We start from the raw sequence: 17,906 nt of genomic DNA on the forward strand, positions 1-17,906 counted from the left end.
GCGGTGTTTCTATTTATTTTTCCCGTCTACAGTCCACTTCAGCGACACTCTCTCTCTCTCTTCCTGATGATCGATCTACACCTACCACATAACCAGTCATCCCCTTCATCTCAAAGTCTCTCTTTCCCGTAAAAAACACAAGTTCTGGATGCGCGCGCTGTTAAATTAAACAAGAAGAAACTTTTTGCTTCCTAGCTAACTAGCTCAAACAGCCCAAGTGGTAAATTAATTGTGGAAATTCTGTATATAGTTTAGATAGAGGCTGTGTTCAGTTGACGAGAGTTGCAAACAAGATCAATAGCTAGGTGAATTTTTCAAATTTCCATTTTGATTCCGTTTTTTTATTACTGATTTTAGTGTTTCAGAGAAAGTTTCTAAGTTGCTTCTACAATTTTGTTCCATGATTAAGCATCTGATGCATTGTCCAATGTATTTTTTCTTAATTGCCTCTTCAATTTTTAAGGGCTGTTTCTTTTGCTTTGCTATTGATTTCCTATTCATTTGGATCTGTCTTCGACCATATTTGATAAATTTTCCTGGCAATCCTGCGTCCTATCAATCTCTCTTCCTCTCTGGCTTTCGATCATTCACGATTGACCTATATCTAGATAAGTTAATTTGCATTGTTCATCATTTTTTTTTGTAGAAATGGAACTCTTTCAATTGTTGTCTTTTCAGGTTATCATTATTTGCCTTGTTGTTTGCGTTGTTGAGTGGGTGTTGGGGTTGTTTTTCTTCTCTTTTTTCACATAATCACCTATCATATCGCCCCTGTATAAGAAAGGGTTTGTGCGCTTTGTAGGGCTATGTGCTTCTTAGGATTCCAATCCTGCTGTGTTTGGGGGTTTCATATATTTTCTATTAGAGGCAAGTTTTAGATTATGATCCTGGTAACCCGAGCTTTCTCTCTGTGCAGGTTTTTTTTTCTCTTTTCATGATTCTTTTTGAAAGCCATTGTTGTTATATGGGTTTTATTTGTGATTTCTTTGTTCGAATTATTTTGGTTGGGATTGCTTTGAATTTTGGTTTCGGATCCTATTGTTTTTCATTTGTTGGCATATGAATTGCCTGCATGTGTGCTGAGCTTTTCATGTTCATCTGCATTCTGAAACTTTTTTGTTCCTTTTTCCCCTTTCAATATGATTTCTTTATACTTTTCTTTTTATTCTTGTTTTAATTTACTCATGAAGAATTTTGTCGACTCTTTCCTTCCATCACCTTTCATAGACTTACACATCTGTCAGGCTTGAGTAAGAATTTTCATCTTCGTAGCTCTGCACTTTATGCTTTTGCTCAAACAAGCAAGGCACTTCAATAATTTCCCATCATTTTTTGGCTCCTCAGTTGGATGTATTTGCTACCTGCAATTCATGAAATCTGGTTTTCGTGGACTAGTTAAATTAACTTACTTTTGAAGAACAATCGTGGATGCTTGCATGTAATCATCTGGGTATCTTTAATTAGCTTAATTTCTCATTGATGTTGCAGGTTTTTTGTTTGATCCACTGTGCCAAATTTAATAACAATGCAAAAAAAAAAAAAACATGAGCTAAATATTCCTTTTTTATGTTAAAAAATTTAGTCCGACCGTAACTTGGGCTAGCTATATAGTTAATACCAAGGAGCATGAGGTGTACTATCATGGGATTGTTTCACGGGATAAACTCTCTGTAAATGCCCTACTAAAGAAACTACGTGCTGTTCTATTATTTTTTCTGGGAAGGAAATACACCGACTTAAATATATAGTTTTTAAACTCAGCCCGGTAATTGAAGCCGTCTAAAGCCTGGATCACCGGATTTTAACTGAGTCAACTCTATTGTTTTTAAGAAATTAAAACGATTGAAATGGTGGGAATCGATTGAAATGTCCTTAGATGGCCTCCACCAAGCCAGAGAAATCTTCATTTGCTGATTTCTTCAAACGTTCAGCTGCATTCTGAACCTGTAAACGCATTTTTTAACAATGATGACAACGAATCCCAATTCTATCCAAAATAGAAAGAAGGCCAGTGACACAAGGTGGATTAAGTTACCTCAGTATCCCAATTTGTTCTGGCAGTAAGAATAATTAAAGTTATTGTTTGCAAGAGAACTCCAGCGATCATCCCCCACCAGATCCCCTGAAAGAAAGTTAATACTGGTTCATCTGAATTCTCTTCTATCAGCAAAGTTACAGGAAAATCAAGCACTGGGCTTAGTCCACTGCCCTCTCTCTCTTTTAACAAAAGTTCCCAGGCTCAAATTAATACAGAGAAGAAAAAAGTTGCGGTAAGAAGCTACGCATGGAAGATAAACTTACAGCAACTCCTAAGCTGGTTTTGAAGGCAAGGACACATCCAATTGGGAGACCAATTACATAATAAGTGGCCAGGTTAACATAAGCTACAGTAGCTTGCCATCCACTCCCAATGGCCACACCTGAAACTCAACAAGGAAATGATTATTCTGCTAGATCTTGTAGTTATAGCCTGTAAGTGAACTTGATGTGTAAAATGTAGCTTTCTGACCTGACAGTATAGGCTGAATACCATTTAAGAAAACAGAGATGGCAAGCAGGGGAGTCAAATCAGAAACTGCCTCTATAACCTCATAATCGGTTGTAAAGAGTTTGCTTAATCCAACTCGGAAAATCAAAACTATTGCGCTGAAAATTATACTAATTACAATGCTAGTGCCATTCACCACCATCACTGACAATTTCGCTATCTTCGGATGACCTGCCCCTAGTTCATTACCTACTCGAACGCTGCGATTCAACCCAAATATTCATCGGTATAGATATGATAATATGTATTTTCTTCGTATTTAATGCCGAGAAGTAGCTCAAGGTAATGAAAACAAAATAAATAGGTTCAACTGCATGATAATATCCCTTGATTATATGTCAATCCAAGTGTTTAAGTTCTTGGCAAACCTGGTAGATGCGCTCAGGCCTAACATGAATTCCATGTCCCAGTTCAAGTAGTTCATGCTGAGGATGTTTCAATTTCAAGTTAGAACCTGGAAAAAAACAATGGCAATGTGCAAGTGGGAAATGGAGATGCTAGCTTCTGGCATACCATATAGAAATGGAGTCTAGTGCTACTGTTGGATCAGTGAGGAGTCCTGATATAAGTACCAGTCCCTGGCTGTACCATATCTCCAAACTGCAGTATTAATTTAAAGTATAAAATATTAAATAATAATCAGAATGTAGAACTTGGTACAAAACCATTAATAAGTTTTGTAAATCTTTTTTATACCAGAGCATTACAGCAGACGAGACTGTAAGCTTAAAATAAGGCCAAATTCCTGTGAAAGCACTGGCAGATAAGCCAGTCCAGGTTTCCTTGCAAGAAGGGCTCAGGATAATGTAAAGTCCATTTAAGATGACGAACAACCACCAAGAGAAGCTCAGTGTTAGAGCAGCTCCCAAGAGACCATATTGCAGTACATAAACAACAATCCATGTGAGAAGAATGTGGAGTAGGAATACAGCAACAGACATGTATGCTAGAGGGTTTACTATGTTCTGAGCTTGGAGAAACCTCTGCATAGGGCAGCTAAATGCAAATGCATATAGCTGAGGTATCAGGCCACGAGCGAAAATTTCGCCCTGCTCAGCTATGCTCTCTGTTTGCCCAATAGCTCGCAGAACTGGCCCTGAAAACCAATATAGGAATGTGAGGAGGAAAGCTGCTCCCAGGTGCAAAATAATTGCTCTTTGGCAAATGATGCCCATTGATGAGTACTTTTTGGCTCCATATGCTTGGCCACAGACAGTTTGCACCGCACTGGCCATGCCCAGCTGTTGTTTATTATCAAATAATCACAAAGTTAGAAGATTATAAGGCATGATAACAGCTTGCAGAACAAATTAAAAGTAGCAATCAAGCTTTTAGTTTGTTCTTAGTTAATTCAGCAGGATATGAAACTAACGTCCAAGCGACAGAAACAATCAGTAGGTTCAAAGCGACACTTCTACGATTAGATTTGAGATTTTCATTTGAAGGTCTCAAATTGAAACCCTGTAAATCGGATATGACTACCAACGTTTTGTAACTCGGGGGCTATGCCTCCTACTGAAACAAGGAAAAAAAGCAATTGCCGGAAAGAAATTATAAAGACGTACCATAATGCCATAAGCAAGACCCTGAATTCCTACATTGGCAATAGATGCCCCGGCAAGCTCTAATGCACCCAAATGCCCTGAAAACATCTGGGTCACGAAACTAAGCATGAAGGTGGACACGGAAACAATAATAGATGAGCCAGATAGGATCCAAAGGAGCCTTGATTCCCATGCAACTAGACGTGGCCACCATCGGACAGCCACAGGCCCGTGCTCCAAGAATTCTTCAATTGTAACAGAAGACAAATCTCGAATACGTGAATGAGAGTCAAGTTCTAGTAGCGGTGTTTGATACTCTGATTCTTCGCCCATGGTTATTTCTGCGAGCACTATAGCTAGGTGCTTGTCGAAGAAGGGTTTGTCAGTTCATATATAAATGTCTAGCAGGTTTAATTATATAATTAGGTAGAAGATAAATTAAGGATCATTCTAACAGTGAAGGCAGACATGCTTGCAGAAGAGTAGCTAAGTGGCTGTTTGGTTGCAGAGATACTTCTGCATTTGAAAGCAACCACAACAAAATAAATTTTTGATAAAATTAAAAATATAATTTATTTTTTTATAGGGTCTAGTGTATTTCACGTTTAAAATGCAGGTTTTATCAAAGCTGCTTTTCTTCTTCATTGTTTACTTTTTTAAGTGAACAATATGAATGAATTTTAATCACTCGCAATGTTCGTGAACAATTTTTTTTTTCAAAAAACTTAATATTCACTCGCACTGTTCACGTAAATGTGAATAATATCTTTTTTTTAGAAACTAATTTAGAGTGAATTAAATTCACTCGCAATGTCATGTGAACAATATTTTTTTTTCCCGAAAAACTAGTGTAGAGTGAATTAAATTCACTCGCACTGTAATCTCAATTTTATTCTTGATAATATTTTATCTAATTTTATTGCACGCTCAAAAAATCAAGGAAACTGTAGTTCTTATCGGATTAATTTTGTACGTAATGGAATGGTAGATGGTTTAATGGAATAATAAAAAATATTTTATATAAAGTATTATTTATTTCATGATGTAATAGTAGTAATTAAATCTACAATATTTAAATTTAAAACCATTAATATTAATATATATATATATATTTTTTTTTACTTATTTTATAATCTAAATTTAAAAAGTATTTTTAACCAAATACATTAAATTATTTTTTATTCAATCTTAATTTTAACCAAACATATATAAATATTAAACCAATCTCAACTAAAAATACTTTTTATAAAATAAATTTTTTAAACTACAACCACAAAAACTATCACATTACGAATACAAAGTTCATCTCATAAGCATGGTACCTGATTTTTCATGGACTGCGGCGTGGTTGGTAAAAGCACGTGCACCTGACGGTCCTAAGATTTAATTAGCATACAAGTAGGAGCAATTAACAGTATTTCTGGGCATCATTTAGCATGTTAAGGCAAATTTTACTAGTTGGCGACCCCATCAATGGAGGCCTTCTCGTCATTCTACTTGCTCTTGAAAAAGAGATAACAAGGATGAGCAATTGCTATATGTTTTCCGAAAAGGAGATTCTAAAACGTCTTTGGTCACTCTTTATGCACTTGCTCTTTTGGTGAAGAACACGTCAACCTACACGAAGTAGAGTCGAGCATGTTCTTCCTCTTTTATGTTGTGGAGCATTTCCTTTCAGCGTTTCTCTTCCTCATTTTAATGGACTTGGGTGACTCTCTACACCACCCTCGATTCCTACTAAAACTAGTAACAATTTACAAGGTAGAGCAACCCTAAACTTCCCCTTTAGTTAATTGGAGAGAGATTTTCTTCCACGAAAGGTGTGGCCCGTTCCCTTTCGTTGAAGCATACAAGCATTAAACCCACCACACCAGAAAGAAAAGACGAGCAAAATTTGCACATAAGCATTTAAGAAACCCTATCCAGTGGACCAGGAGCATGATCTCAAGCTTTTCAACGGAGTCAGATTCTGGTGGGTGGAAGACTTGCCTAATAGGTTAATACCACACGCATGCACGATTAAGCATCTGATGCATTGTCCATTGTATTTTTTCTTAATTGCCTCTTCAATTTTTAAGGGCTGTTTCTTTTGCTTTGCTATTGATTTCCTATTCATTTGGATCTGTCTTCGACCATATTTGATAAATTTTCCTGGCAATCCTGCGTCCTATCAATCTCTCTTCCTCTCTGGCTTTCGATCATTCACGATTGACCTATATCTAGATAAGTTAATTTGCATTGTTCATCATTTTTTTTTGTAGAAATGGAACTCTTTCAATTGTTGTCTTTTCAGGTTATCATTATTTGCCTTGTTGTTTGCGTTGTTGAGTGGGTGTTGGGGTTGTTTTTCTTCTCTTTTTTCACATAATCACCTATCATATCGCCCCTGTATAAGAAAGGGTTTGTGCGCTTTGTAGGGCTATGTGCTTCTTAGGATTCCATTCCTGCTGTGTTTGGGGGTTTCATATTTTTTCTATTATAGGCAAGTTTTAGATTAAGATCTTGATACTCCGAGCTTTCTCTCTGTGCAGGTTTTTTTTTTCTTTTCATGATTCTTTTTGAAAGCCATTGTTGTTATATGGGTTTTATTTGTGATTTCTTTGTTCGAATTATTTTGGTTGGGATTGCTTTGAATTTTGGTTTCGGATCCTATTGTTTTTCATTTGTTGGCATATGAATTGCCTGCATGTGTGCTGAGCTTTTCATGTTCATCTGCATTCTGAAACTTTTTTGTTCCTTTTTCCCCTTTCAATATGATTTCTTTATACTTTTCTTTTTATTCTTGTTTTAATTTACTCATGAAGAATTTTGTCGACTCTTTCCTTCCATCACCTTTCATAGACTTACACATCTGTCAGGCTTGAGTAAGAATTTTCATCTTCGTAGCTCTGCACTTTATGCTTTTGCTCAAACAAGGAAGGCACTTCAATAATTTCCCATCATTTTTTGGCTCCTCAGTTGGATGTATTTGCTACCTGCAATTCATGAAATCTGGTTTTCGTGGACTAGTTAAATTAACTTTACTTTTGAAGAACAATCGTGGATGCTTGCATGTAATCATCTGGGTATCTTTAATTAGCTTAATTTCTCATTGATGTTGCAGGTTTTTTGTTTGATCCACTGTGCCAAATTGAATAACAACGCAAAAAATAAATAAATCATGAGCTAAATATTCCTTTTTTATGTTAAAAAATTTAGTCCGACCGTAACTTGGGCTAGCTATATAGTTAGTACCAAGGAGCATGAGGTGTACTATCATGGGCTTGGTTCCCGGGATAAACTCTCTGTATATGTCCTACCAAAGAAACTACGTGCTGTTCTATTATTTTTTCTGGGAAGGAAATACACCGACTTAAATGTAGTGCTGATATGTGTGTGTGTGTGTGTGTGTGTGTGTGTGTGAGAGAGAGAGAGAGAGAGAGAGAGAGAGAGAGATAGTAACCTAACGCGTCATGAATAATATAGAGGTCCATGCAGCGATCATCACACAATCAAATGGTAAAAAATTTTGGCAATGCTGGTCCAGTTCATGACTCTTATTTTGAAGCCTCAGAGGCTGAGACCTTAACCATGGCTAAGGAATCTATGTAGCTAGCTAGAATAGTAAAGATTCAGAATGTGGTTAATTTATTTTTTAAAAAAAAAAATTGGTCATTCATTGTACACCGTGACGTATGTTAATGTTTGATCATTTTATCATTATAAAATAAAATCGGTTAATTATCTACTAGGAGCAATAGAATCTTTTCTATAATGTTCATTTGTCATTATCATATTTAAACAGCATGTGCGAGTTTTCTTAAGGCTAAACACCACCTTTCATAATAGGTCTAGAAGCGTCATAATATTTTTTTTGCGGTGGTCATGCGTGTGTGTATAACGGTGAAGTGGTTGTGCTCCTGTTAGGATTTTTTTTTTTTTTTTTTTTTCTCTCTTCTCACCTCGGGTCACCCTTAACCCTTCAAAAATTTAAATGTGTCCTCTCAATTTGTATTTGTATTTTAATCAATTTTGGTTTCATTCTTCTGTTTTTGCTATTTTTTTCTTTTAATGCCTTTTGAAGTTGATTTTTTTTTTAATTTCATTTCTCGATATTTTGTTTCATTTAATTTATTTTATCCAATTTAATCTTCATTATTTTAATTGCTGTTTTTTTTTTATCATTTTCTTGATTGTTTTTTAGTTTCATTTCTCGGCATTTTATTTCATTTAATTTTTTATCAAATTTGATTTTCATTATTTTTATTGCTAATTTTTTATTTTCTTGATTTATTTTAATTTTCAATGTAGTCTCTCATTATTTTATTTCATTTAGTTTTTATACAAGATTTGGTGCTCAATCTCTTGATTACTATTTTTTTTTTTAATTTTGAATGATTTGGAATTTTGCTTCATGATTTTTTTTATATTTACCTTCAATAGGGTAATTCTAGTCTCATGACTCGAGTCATGGATTTTATTAGCCTAATTTAACTTCAGTCTTTTTTAGTTTTTTTTAAATTGATTTTTTTTTTCAATTTATTCTTCGACATTAAATTATTGGGCCTTGAGTTTCATGATTTTTCTCTTTATGTGGGGTTATCATAATCTCATATTACGAGTCGCGGGTTTGTTGATTTAACCCGGGTTGACTCGAGTTCTTTTTTTTATTTTTTTAAGTGAGTTTTTCAATTTCACCTTTTATAATTTAATTTGCTTAAAAGTTAACTTCAATTGTTTTATTCAATTTCTTTTGTATGAGGTTATTCTGGTCTCATAAATGTGCCACGAGTTTGGCATGCTCAAGTTAAGTTTTTTTATTCTTTTTTAAAATTGATTTTTTTATAATTCATCTTTCAACGTTTGATTTATTGGTGATTGAGTTTCAGATTTTTTTCTTCATTTGTCTCCTTATGAGATTATTCTATTTTTGTTTTGTTATCAAAGAAGATCTTTTTAGATTTTTTAAGAATATTCAGAGGGTATCTTTTAATAGTATTGACAATTATTTATCTTTTCGATTAGTCATTGGCTTTTTTTTATTGTTGTTTTTTTTTTTAATTATATTATTAAATTAATCTAGATTATTTAACTGATTTGAATCAAATAACCCAAGTCTTAGATTTTTCATGCTCTTTTAAAAACACTATAATCATGTGGACATCTTTTTTATATCAGAAAAAATTTAACTCATTCTATAAAACAAAAACAGGTTAAGTCTACATCGGTCAATGGATTGGGCTCATGGTACTTTAAAATAACTCAAATTTTGAAAAACTAGAAAACTATAGTATTTTTGGAAACAAATCATATTTAGAATTGAATTTAGTTCTTGATAATTTATTATAATTTTTATATTTGAAATAAAATACTAAATCACATAATTGAATCCAATTATATTATTTTAAAATACATGTGGAAATAAATTGAATTAATAATATTAATTATTTTGCTCTTAATTCAAAAATAAAACTGATATGAAAACAGCAGCATAGATAACACATGGAGTGAAGTTGAAATAAAAAAAATAATTCTGTATGATTTCATGTGTCACGAGAAAATTTTGTTATGGAAACAGCAACATTGGAGCTATTTATAGATTATTTTGTGGTAAAAAGGCCGTAAAAGTGGAATATTTCCATGAAAGGAAAAAAAAAACCTCTACAAGCCGATGACTACAAAATGAAAGGAGCCCATGGATTTGATTCCAGTATCCATCTTCCACAAGGAACTCGAAGTAAACCCTAATGCGTAGAGCATGCAGACTCCAAGCAAACCAATAGTTACATTATATTTGTGCAATTCGGGGCTACATTGTGCAGTGAAGCATTTGCAGGCAAAAATCCACATCGCAAGCATTGTTGTAAAGGATATTCATAAAATATTATTTTTAATGTCAAATTACTCTAACAAATTAATTCTATTCAGAATTCAAATCAATACCTCTCTAGAGAATTTAAAGCTACAAAATTGATTATTGGAATTAATTCATCTCCGAGAACTCTAAAACAAAAAAGAAAAGGTGGGAATCGATTGAAATGTCCTTAGATGGCCTCCACCAAGCCAGAGAAATCTTCATTTGCTGATTTCTTCACACGTTCAGCTGCATTCTGAACCTGTAAACGCATTTTTTAACAATGATGGCAACGAATCCCAATTCTATCCAAGATAGAAAGAAGGCAAGTGACACAAGGTGGATTAAGTTACCTCAGTATCCCAATTTGTTCTGGCAGTAAGAATAATTAAAGTTATTGTTTGCAAGAGAACTCCAGCGACCATCCCCCACCAGATCCCCTGAAAGAAAGTTAATACTGGTTCATCTGAATTCTCTTCTATCAGCAAAGTTACAGGAAAATCAAGCACTGGGCTTAGTCCACTGCCCTCTCTCTCTTTTAACCAAAAGTTCCCAGGCTCAAATTAATACAGAGAAGAAACAAGTTGCGGTAAGAAGCTACGCATGGAAGATAAACTTACAGCAACTCCTAAGCTGGTTTTGAAGGCAAGGACACATCCAATTGGGAGACCAATTACATAATAAGTGGCCAGGTTAACATAAGCTACAGTAGCTTGCCATCCACTCCCAATGGCCACACCTGAAACTCAACAAGGAAATGATTATTCTGCTAGATCTTGTAGTTATAGCCTGTAAGTGAACTTGATGTGTAAAATGTAGCTTTCTGACCTGACAGTATAGGCTGAATACCATTTAAGAAAACAGAGATGGCAAGCAGGGGAGTCAAATCAGAAACTGCATCTATAACCTCATAATCGGTTGTAAAGAGTTTGCTTAATCCAACTCGAAAAATCAAAACTATCGCGCTGAAAATTATGCTAATTACGATGCTAGTGCCATTCACCACCATCACTGACAATTTCGCTACCTTCGGATGACCTGCCCCTAGTTCATTACCTACTCGAACGCTGCGATTCAACCCAAAGATTCATCGGTATAGATATGATAATATGTATTTTCTTCGTATTTAATGCCGAGAAGTAGCTCAAGGTAATGAAAACAAAATAAATAGGTTCAACTGCATGATAATATCCCTTGATTATATGTCAATCCAAGTGTTTAAGTTCTTGGCAAACCTGGTAGATGCGCTCAGGCCTAACATGAATTGCATGTCCCAGTTCAAGTAGTTCATGCTGAGGATGTTTCAATTACAAGTTAGAACCTGGAAAAAAAACAATGGCATTGTGCAAGTGGGAAATGGAGATGCTAGCTTCTGGCATACCATATAGAAATGGAGTCTAGTGCTACTGTTGGATCAGTGAGGAGTCCTGATATAAGTACCAGTCCCTGGCTGTACCATATCTCCAAACTGCAGTATTAATTTAAAGTATAAAATATTAAATAATATTCAGAATGTAGAACTTGGTAAGAAACCATTTAGTGCTGTAAATCTTTTTTATACCAAAGCATGACAGCAGACGAGACTGTAAGCTTAAAATAAGGCCAAATTCCTGTGAAAGCACTGGCAGATAAGCCAGTCCAGGTTTCCTTGCAAGAAGGGCTCAGGATAATGTAAAGTCCATTTAAGATGACGAACAACCACCAAGAGAAGCTCAGTGTTAGAGCAGCTCCCAAGAGACCATATTGCAGTACATAAACAACAATCCATGTGAGAAGAATGTGGAGTAGGAATACCGCAACAGACATGTATGCTAGAGGGTTTACTATGTTCTGAGCTTGGAGAAACCTCTGCATAGGGCAGCTAAATGCAAATGCATATAGCTGAGGTATCAGGCCACGAGCGAAAATTTCGCCCTGCTCAGCTATGCTCTCTGTTTGCCCAATAGCTCGCAGAACTGGCCCTGAAAACCAATATAGGAATGTGAGGAGGAAAGCTGCTCCCAGGTGCAAAATAATTGCTCTTTGGCAAATGATGCCCATTGATGAGTACTTTTTGGCTCCATATGCTTGGCCACAGACAGTTTGCACCGCACTGGCCATGCCCAGCTGTTGTTTATTATCAAATAATCACAAAGTTAGAAGATTATAAGGCATGATAACAGCTTGCAGAACAAATTAAAAGTAGCAATCAAGCTTTTAGTTTGTTCTTAGTTAATTCAGCAGGATACGCAACTAACGTCCAAGCGACAGAAAAAATCAGTAGGTTCAAAGGGACACTTCAACGATTAGATTTGAGATTTTCATTTGAAGGTCTCAAATTGAAACCCTGTAAATCGGATAAGACTCCAACATTTTGTAACTCGGGGGCTATGCCTCCTACTGAAACAAGGAAAAAAAGCAATTGACGGAAAGAAATAAAGACGTACCATTATGCCATAAGCAAGACCCTGAATTCCTACATTGGCAATAGATGCCCCGGCAAGCTCTAATGCACCCAAATGCCCTGAAAACATCTGGGTCACGAAACTAAGCATGAAGGTGGACACGGAAACAATAATAGATGAGCCAGATAGGATCCAAAGGAGCCTTGATTCCCATGCAACTAGACGTGGCCACCATCGGACAGCCACAGGCCCGTGCTCCAAGAATTCTTCAATTGTAACAGAAGACAAATCTCGAATACGTGAATGAGAGTCAAGTTCTAGTAGCGGTGTTTGATACTCTGATTCTTCGCCCATGGTTATTTCTGCGAGCACTATAGCTAGGTGCTTGTCGAAGAAGGGTTTGTCAGTTCATATATAAATGTCTAGCAGGTTTAATTATATAATTAGGTAGAAGATAAATTAAGGATCATTCTAACAGTGAAGGCAGACATGCTTGTAGAAGAGTAGCTAAGGCTAACTCATTTCAAGCATGGTACCTGATTTTTCATGGACCTGCGGCGTGGTTGGTCAAAAGCACGTGCACCTAATCTTCATTCTACATAAGTTGTTAAGGCCAGAAGTATCTCATATATAAACCCTTCACCACCTGACGGTCCTAAGATTTAATTAGCATACAAGTAGGAGCAATTAACAGTATTTCTAGGCATCATTTCACATGTTACAAGGCTTCGTTTATTTTCTGAAAAGTAATTTTTTAAAAATTATTTTTTAAATTTTTCTGTGTTTGTTTGCCATTAAAAAAGTTGGTCAATGGAATATATTTTTCAATCAAAGAAAAATTTGGCTTGGTTTCTAGAAAAGTGTTTTCCTTTTATTTTGGGCGGAAAATAATTTACGGAAGTTGTGAAAAATTTAAAAATATCATATTATTTGCTGATTATATCAAATTTGGTCCTCAAACTTTTGATTGCTATATATATTTTGTTTTGAATATTTGTTTTTCAATTTCATCCCTTAAAATTTAATTTTTATATTAATTTTGGTCCTCATTTTTATAATTGTTATTTGCTTTTTCCTTATCATTTTTTAATTGAAATTTTTTATCTATCAAATTTGGTTCTCATTCTTTTGATTATTACTTATTTTATTTGAAATAATTTATGAAATGTTAATTATTATTATTTTAATTTCTTCATCTTTTTATTTTTTAGATTTGATCTCTATTATTTTGATTATTATTTATTTTATTTGAGATAATTTATGAAATTATTTTTTTTTTCAATTTCATTCTCAATCAACTTTTTAATTTGTAAGATTTGTTCCTCATTATTTTAATAAACTTGAAAAAAGTAAAACATTAATAAGTTATTTTCCAGCTCATTTTCCATGACATAACCAAACACTAAAAATCGTTTTTCAACTTATTTTCCATTACACTACCAAACATCGGAAAATAATTCACTTTCCAAAAAAAAACTATTTTCCAGCAAACAATTAGGGCCTAAGGAAAATTTTACTAGTTGGCGACCCCATCAATGGAAGCCTTCTCGTCATTCTACGTACTTGCTCTTGAAAAAGAGATAACAAGGATGAGCCATTGCTATATGTTTTCTGAAAAGGAGATTCTAAAATGTCTTTGGTCACTCTTTATGTACTTGCTTTTTTGGTGAAGAACTCGTCAACCTACACGAAGTAGAGTCGAGCATGTTCTTCCTCTTTTATGTTGTGGAGCATTTCCTTTCAGCGTTTCTCTTCCTCATTTTAATGGACTTGGGTGACTCGCTACATCACCCTCGCTAATGGTTTTGAGGATTTTATAGATGGAACCTCTATTTGTCCGAAGAAAAAGCTTAAGTCCAGGAGTGCTCAACCCAATGTTTATTGCTTGGAGAAGACACGATCGCATAATCCTCAGCTGGATCTACTCGTCTCTCACTCCAGCAATCATGGCACGAATCATAGGCCACAATTCTTCTCACTATGCTTGGAATGCATTGGAGAAAACCTTCTCGTCATCCTCAAGAGCCAGAATAATGCAACTAAGGCTTGAGTTACAGTCCACGAAGAAAGGATCTCTGGCAATGATAGACTACATCATGAAGATCAAAGGAGCGGCAGATAGTCTAGCAGCTATTGGAGAACCTGTCTCAGAACAAGATCAAGTTATGAATCTCCTTGGAGGCGTTGGATCAGACTACAATGCAGTTGTTACTGCTATTAACATAAGAGATGACAAGATCTATATTGAAGTTGTTCACAGTATGCTTCTAACTTTTAAGTATCGTCTTGAGCAACAAAGCTCGATTGAACAGATCTCCACTATGTCTGTTAATTATGTCTCTTCCTCTAATAATAGAGGTGGTGGAAGAACATATAATGGCAGTCGAGGACAAAACTATACTTCTAATATCAGTAACTACACCTACAAAGGTCGTGGTCGAGGAGGTAGATATAGACAAAATGGAAGGCATAATTCAACCAACTCTGAGAAGCCATAATGTCAGTTATGTGGCAAATTTGATCATACAGTTCAGGTATGTTACCACATATTTGATATCTCCTATCAAAGCTCTCAGAACAGTGATACTTTTTCTTTGAATGTTGGTAATCAAAACTTTATTCTTGCTGGTTGCCTCCTCTAATAATCTTACAGATGACACTTGGTCTCTTGTTTCTGGCGCAAGTCATCATTTGATTCAGAATGTGGAAAATCTAACCGGTTATACACCTTACATGGGGACAGATAAGGTCACAATTGGTAATGGTAAGCACCTATCCATTTCCAACACTAGTTCTCAACGTTTAGTCTCTAATCCGTATACCTTCTAACTCGAAAAGGTGTTTCACATTCCATTTATCTCAACAACTTAATCAATGTTGCTAAGTTCAGCTCAAACAATAATGCCTTAATTGAGTTTCGATCTAATAATTTCTTTATGAAGGATCTACATACGAAGAAGATGTTTGCTCGAGGCAAACTTGAGAATGGCCTTTACAGGTTTCCAGTATCGAACAACAAGAAATTGGCTTATGTTGGTGTTCATAAGTCTTCTGCTTTTCATTCTCATACTTTTCGTCCTGTTGATAATAAAGTGGAGTTATGGCATCACAGACTAGGTCATGTTGTTACTGAAATTGTAACCCGAATAATGCAAAGTTGTAATGTTTCTTGTGGAAAGAATAAAGCTACCGTTTGCTTTATTATTTGCTCTTCCTGTCAACTTGCTAAAATTCATAGGTTACCTACTCATCTTTTATTTTCCCGTGCATCCAAACCTTTGGAACTTGTTCACACTGACATCTTGGGACCTGCCTCAGTCAAAGCTACATCTGGTGCTAAATATTTCATCTTATTTCTAGATGACTATTCCCGGTACACATGGTTTTATCCTCTAAAACAAAGGATCAAGCTCTTCATATCTTTAAGCAGTTCAAACTTCAAGTCGAGAATCAATTTGATGCTAGAATCAAATGTATACAGTTTGATAATAGTGGTGAGTCCAGGTCCTTTATGGATTTTCTTCAGCAATCTGGCATACTTCATCGCTTTTCTTACCCTTACAACTCAGCTTAGAATAGGAGAGTTGAGAGGAAGCACAGGCATGTTGTTAAATCTATGTTGGCCTTGTTGGCTCATGCCTCCTTACCAATAAAATTCTAGCAATATGCCTTTCAGACAACAACTTTTCTCATAAACAGAATGTCAAGCCAGGTACTCAACCATGACTCACCCTATCTCATCCTTTTCAAAAAAATTCTTGATTACCAGTCTCTTAGAGTATTTGGTTGCTTGTGTTACCTATTCATTCGTCCTTAAAACAATCATAAGTTGCAGTATTGATCTGTTCAGTGTATTTTTCTTGGCTATAGTTTCAATCACAAGGATATTTGTGCCTTGATTTTCTGACTGGACGGGTCTATATTACTCCTCATGTTGTCTTTGATGAAATATAATTTCCCCTCACTAAAACTTCTGCTCCAACCAATGACGCCTCAGCAACAATTTTCCCTCCAGCAATTATAACCCCCTCTACTTCTTCACCTTCATATTCTACTGGTAGCCATGAATCACCACCATCCTTTTTTACTTTCACGAGTGACAATTCCCATTCTATGAGTAGTTCTGAGACTACTCCTGCCTCAAGTACCCTACCTTAGTCGTTTAATGAGGCTCCAACTTCATCTTCTCCTCCAGCTCCACGCATGACAACACAATTGATGCGTGGTATAACCAAGAAAAAGCCTATTTTTTATCTCTATGCTATAAAGGTTTCACAACCATACACTCTCAACTCTCAAACAAGCCCTCCAAGATCCAAACTGCACTCAAGCTATGGATCTAGAGATTACTGCTCTTCATCGCAATCATACTTGGGATCTTGTTCAGCAGCCTTCAGCTGTCAATATAATAGGTTATAAGTGGGTGCACAAGCTGAAACACAAGCCAGATGGGAGCACAGAAAGGTATAAAGCCAGGCTTGTGGCTATAGGGTATAACCAAACTCCTCATCTTGATTATTTTGAGACCTTTAGTCCAGTTGTTAAAGCTGCAATTATTCGAATCATATTAACTGTTGCTCTTAGTTTTAAGTGGGAATTGCGACAGCTTGATATTCATAATGTTTTTCTAAATGGTGAACTAGAAAAGCAAGTATACATAACTCAACTTCCTGGATACGTGGACACTAAGTTCCCAACCAAAGTGTGTAGATTGAAAAAGGCTTTATATGGCCTAAAACAAGCACCATGTGCTTGGTTTCAACGCCTCAATTCTGCTCTTTGACAATGAGGATTCAGCAATTCTAGGACTGATAGTTATATGCTTATACACTTTGGTGAATCCACAACTTTGATTGTTCTTGTCTATGTTGATGATATAATCATCACCGACAGTTAATCAACACAGATTTCTTCACTCATTGATAAGCTTGATTTTGTTTTTTCCATAAGAGATTTGAGGCAGCTATCTTACTTCCTATGTATAAAGGTTTCTTACAATGAAGGTTCTATGAATTTAAGCCAAACCAAATATGTTTCTGATCTGCTGCATAAAACTGCAATGTTTGATACCAAACCAGCAAAAACACCTGGTGTTTTTGGGCAGAATTTGTCCAAGTTTGATGGTGATCCTATGGAAAAGGTTACTCAACATTGAAGAGTAGTAGGGGTACTTCAGTATCCTACCATAACCAGGCCTGACATAGCTTTTGTTGTTAGCAAGGCGTGCCAATTCATGCGACAACCAACCTCTGCTCATTAGCTTTCTGTCAAAAGGATTCTTCAGCATCTAAAAGGCACTATACATGATGGGTTATTGTTAAGTCCTTCCAGCCCCTTAACAATAGAAGGATTCACTGATGCAGACTAGGATGCTCAACCTGATAATTGAATTATCTACGGGGTAACTTAGTCTCTTAATCCTCCTCCAAACAAAAGGTTGTATCTCATAGCAGTGCAGAATCAAAGTATCACGGCCTTGCCTTAGCTACTGCTGAAATGGTTCGAATACAGGCCTTGCTGCAAGGACTTTGTGCATCCATATCTGCAATCCCTCTACTCTGATATGATAATATCAATGCTTATCAAATGACAAAGAA

The 17,906-nt window shown here is 35.6% G+C and overlaps 1 protein-coding gene across 7 annotated transcripts; it reads right to left on the bottom strand.

The window, feature by feature from the left end:
* Positions 1 to 1,683: 1,683 nt before the first annotated feature.
* On the bottom strand, positions 1,684 to 12,818 carry LOC7464826 (protein DETOXIFICATION 41). Of its 7 annotated transcripts, none has more exons than XR_008059142.1 (8): positions 12,352 to 12,806; positions 11,487 to 12,031; positions 11,307 to 11,393; positions 11,161 to 11,217; positions 10,754 to 10,992; positions 10,546 to 10,664; positions 10,188 to 10,365; positions 1,684 to 1,944 (listed from the first exon to the last, which is right to left on the bottom strand). XR_008059142.1 is itself a non-coding variant. In XM_052452692.1 (8 exons), exons 1-8 carry the CDS (start codon positions 12,661 to 12,663, stop codon positions 1,873 to 1,875), a joined length of 1,518 nt encoding a protein of 505 aa, XP_052308652.1. In that variant the 5' UTR covers positions 12,664 to 12,818; the 3' UTR covers positions 1,684 to 1,872. The 7 variants fall into 7 exon arrangements, 6 of the variants coding, with proteins under 6 accessions (XP_052308652.1, XP_052308649.1, XP_052308651.1 ...); XM_052452692.1 differs by lacking the exons at positions 10,188 to 10,365; positions 10,546 to 10,664; positions 10,754 to 10,992; ... (1 more) ...; positions 11,307 to 11,393; positions 11,487 to 12,031 and adding exons at positions 2,036 to 2,122; positions 2,302 to 2,420; positions 2,510 to 2,748; ... (1 more) ...; positions 3,062 to 3,148; positions 3,245 to 3,789 and having other exon boundaries at positions 12,352 to 12,818; XM_052452689.1 differs by lacking the exons at positions 10,188 to 10,365; positions 10,546 to 10,664 and adding exons at positions 2,036 to 2,122; positions 2,302 to 2,420 and having other exon boundaries at positions 12,352 to 12,807.
* Positions 12,819 to 17,906: the final 5,088 nt, after the last annotated feature.

This window comes from Populus trichocarpa, chromosome 5 (genome assembly GCF_000002775.5).
Source record: "Populus trichocarpa isolate Nisqually-1 chromosome 5, P.trichocarpa_v4.1, whole genome shotgun sequence".
Lineage (NCBI taxonomy): Eukaryota > Viridiplantae > Streptophyta > Magnoliopsida > Malpighiales > Salicaceae > Populus > Populus trichocarpa.

Bases quoted from the DNA above. Each gene is read 5' to 3' on its own strand.
- LOC7464826 (XM_052452692.1), bottom strand. From the start codon at position 12,663: ATGGGCGAAGAATCAGAGTATCAAACACCGCTACTAGAACTTGACTCT. The intron at 2,974-3,061 runs GTATGCCAGAAG...AAACATCCTCAG, and splicing joins CTAGACTCCATTTCTATATG to CATGAACTACTTGAACTGGG. The intron at 2,421-2,509 runs GTCAGAAAGCTA...GTTGAGTTTCAG, and splicing joins TATTCAGCCTATACTGTCAG to GTGTGGCCATTGGGAGTGGA.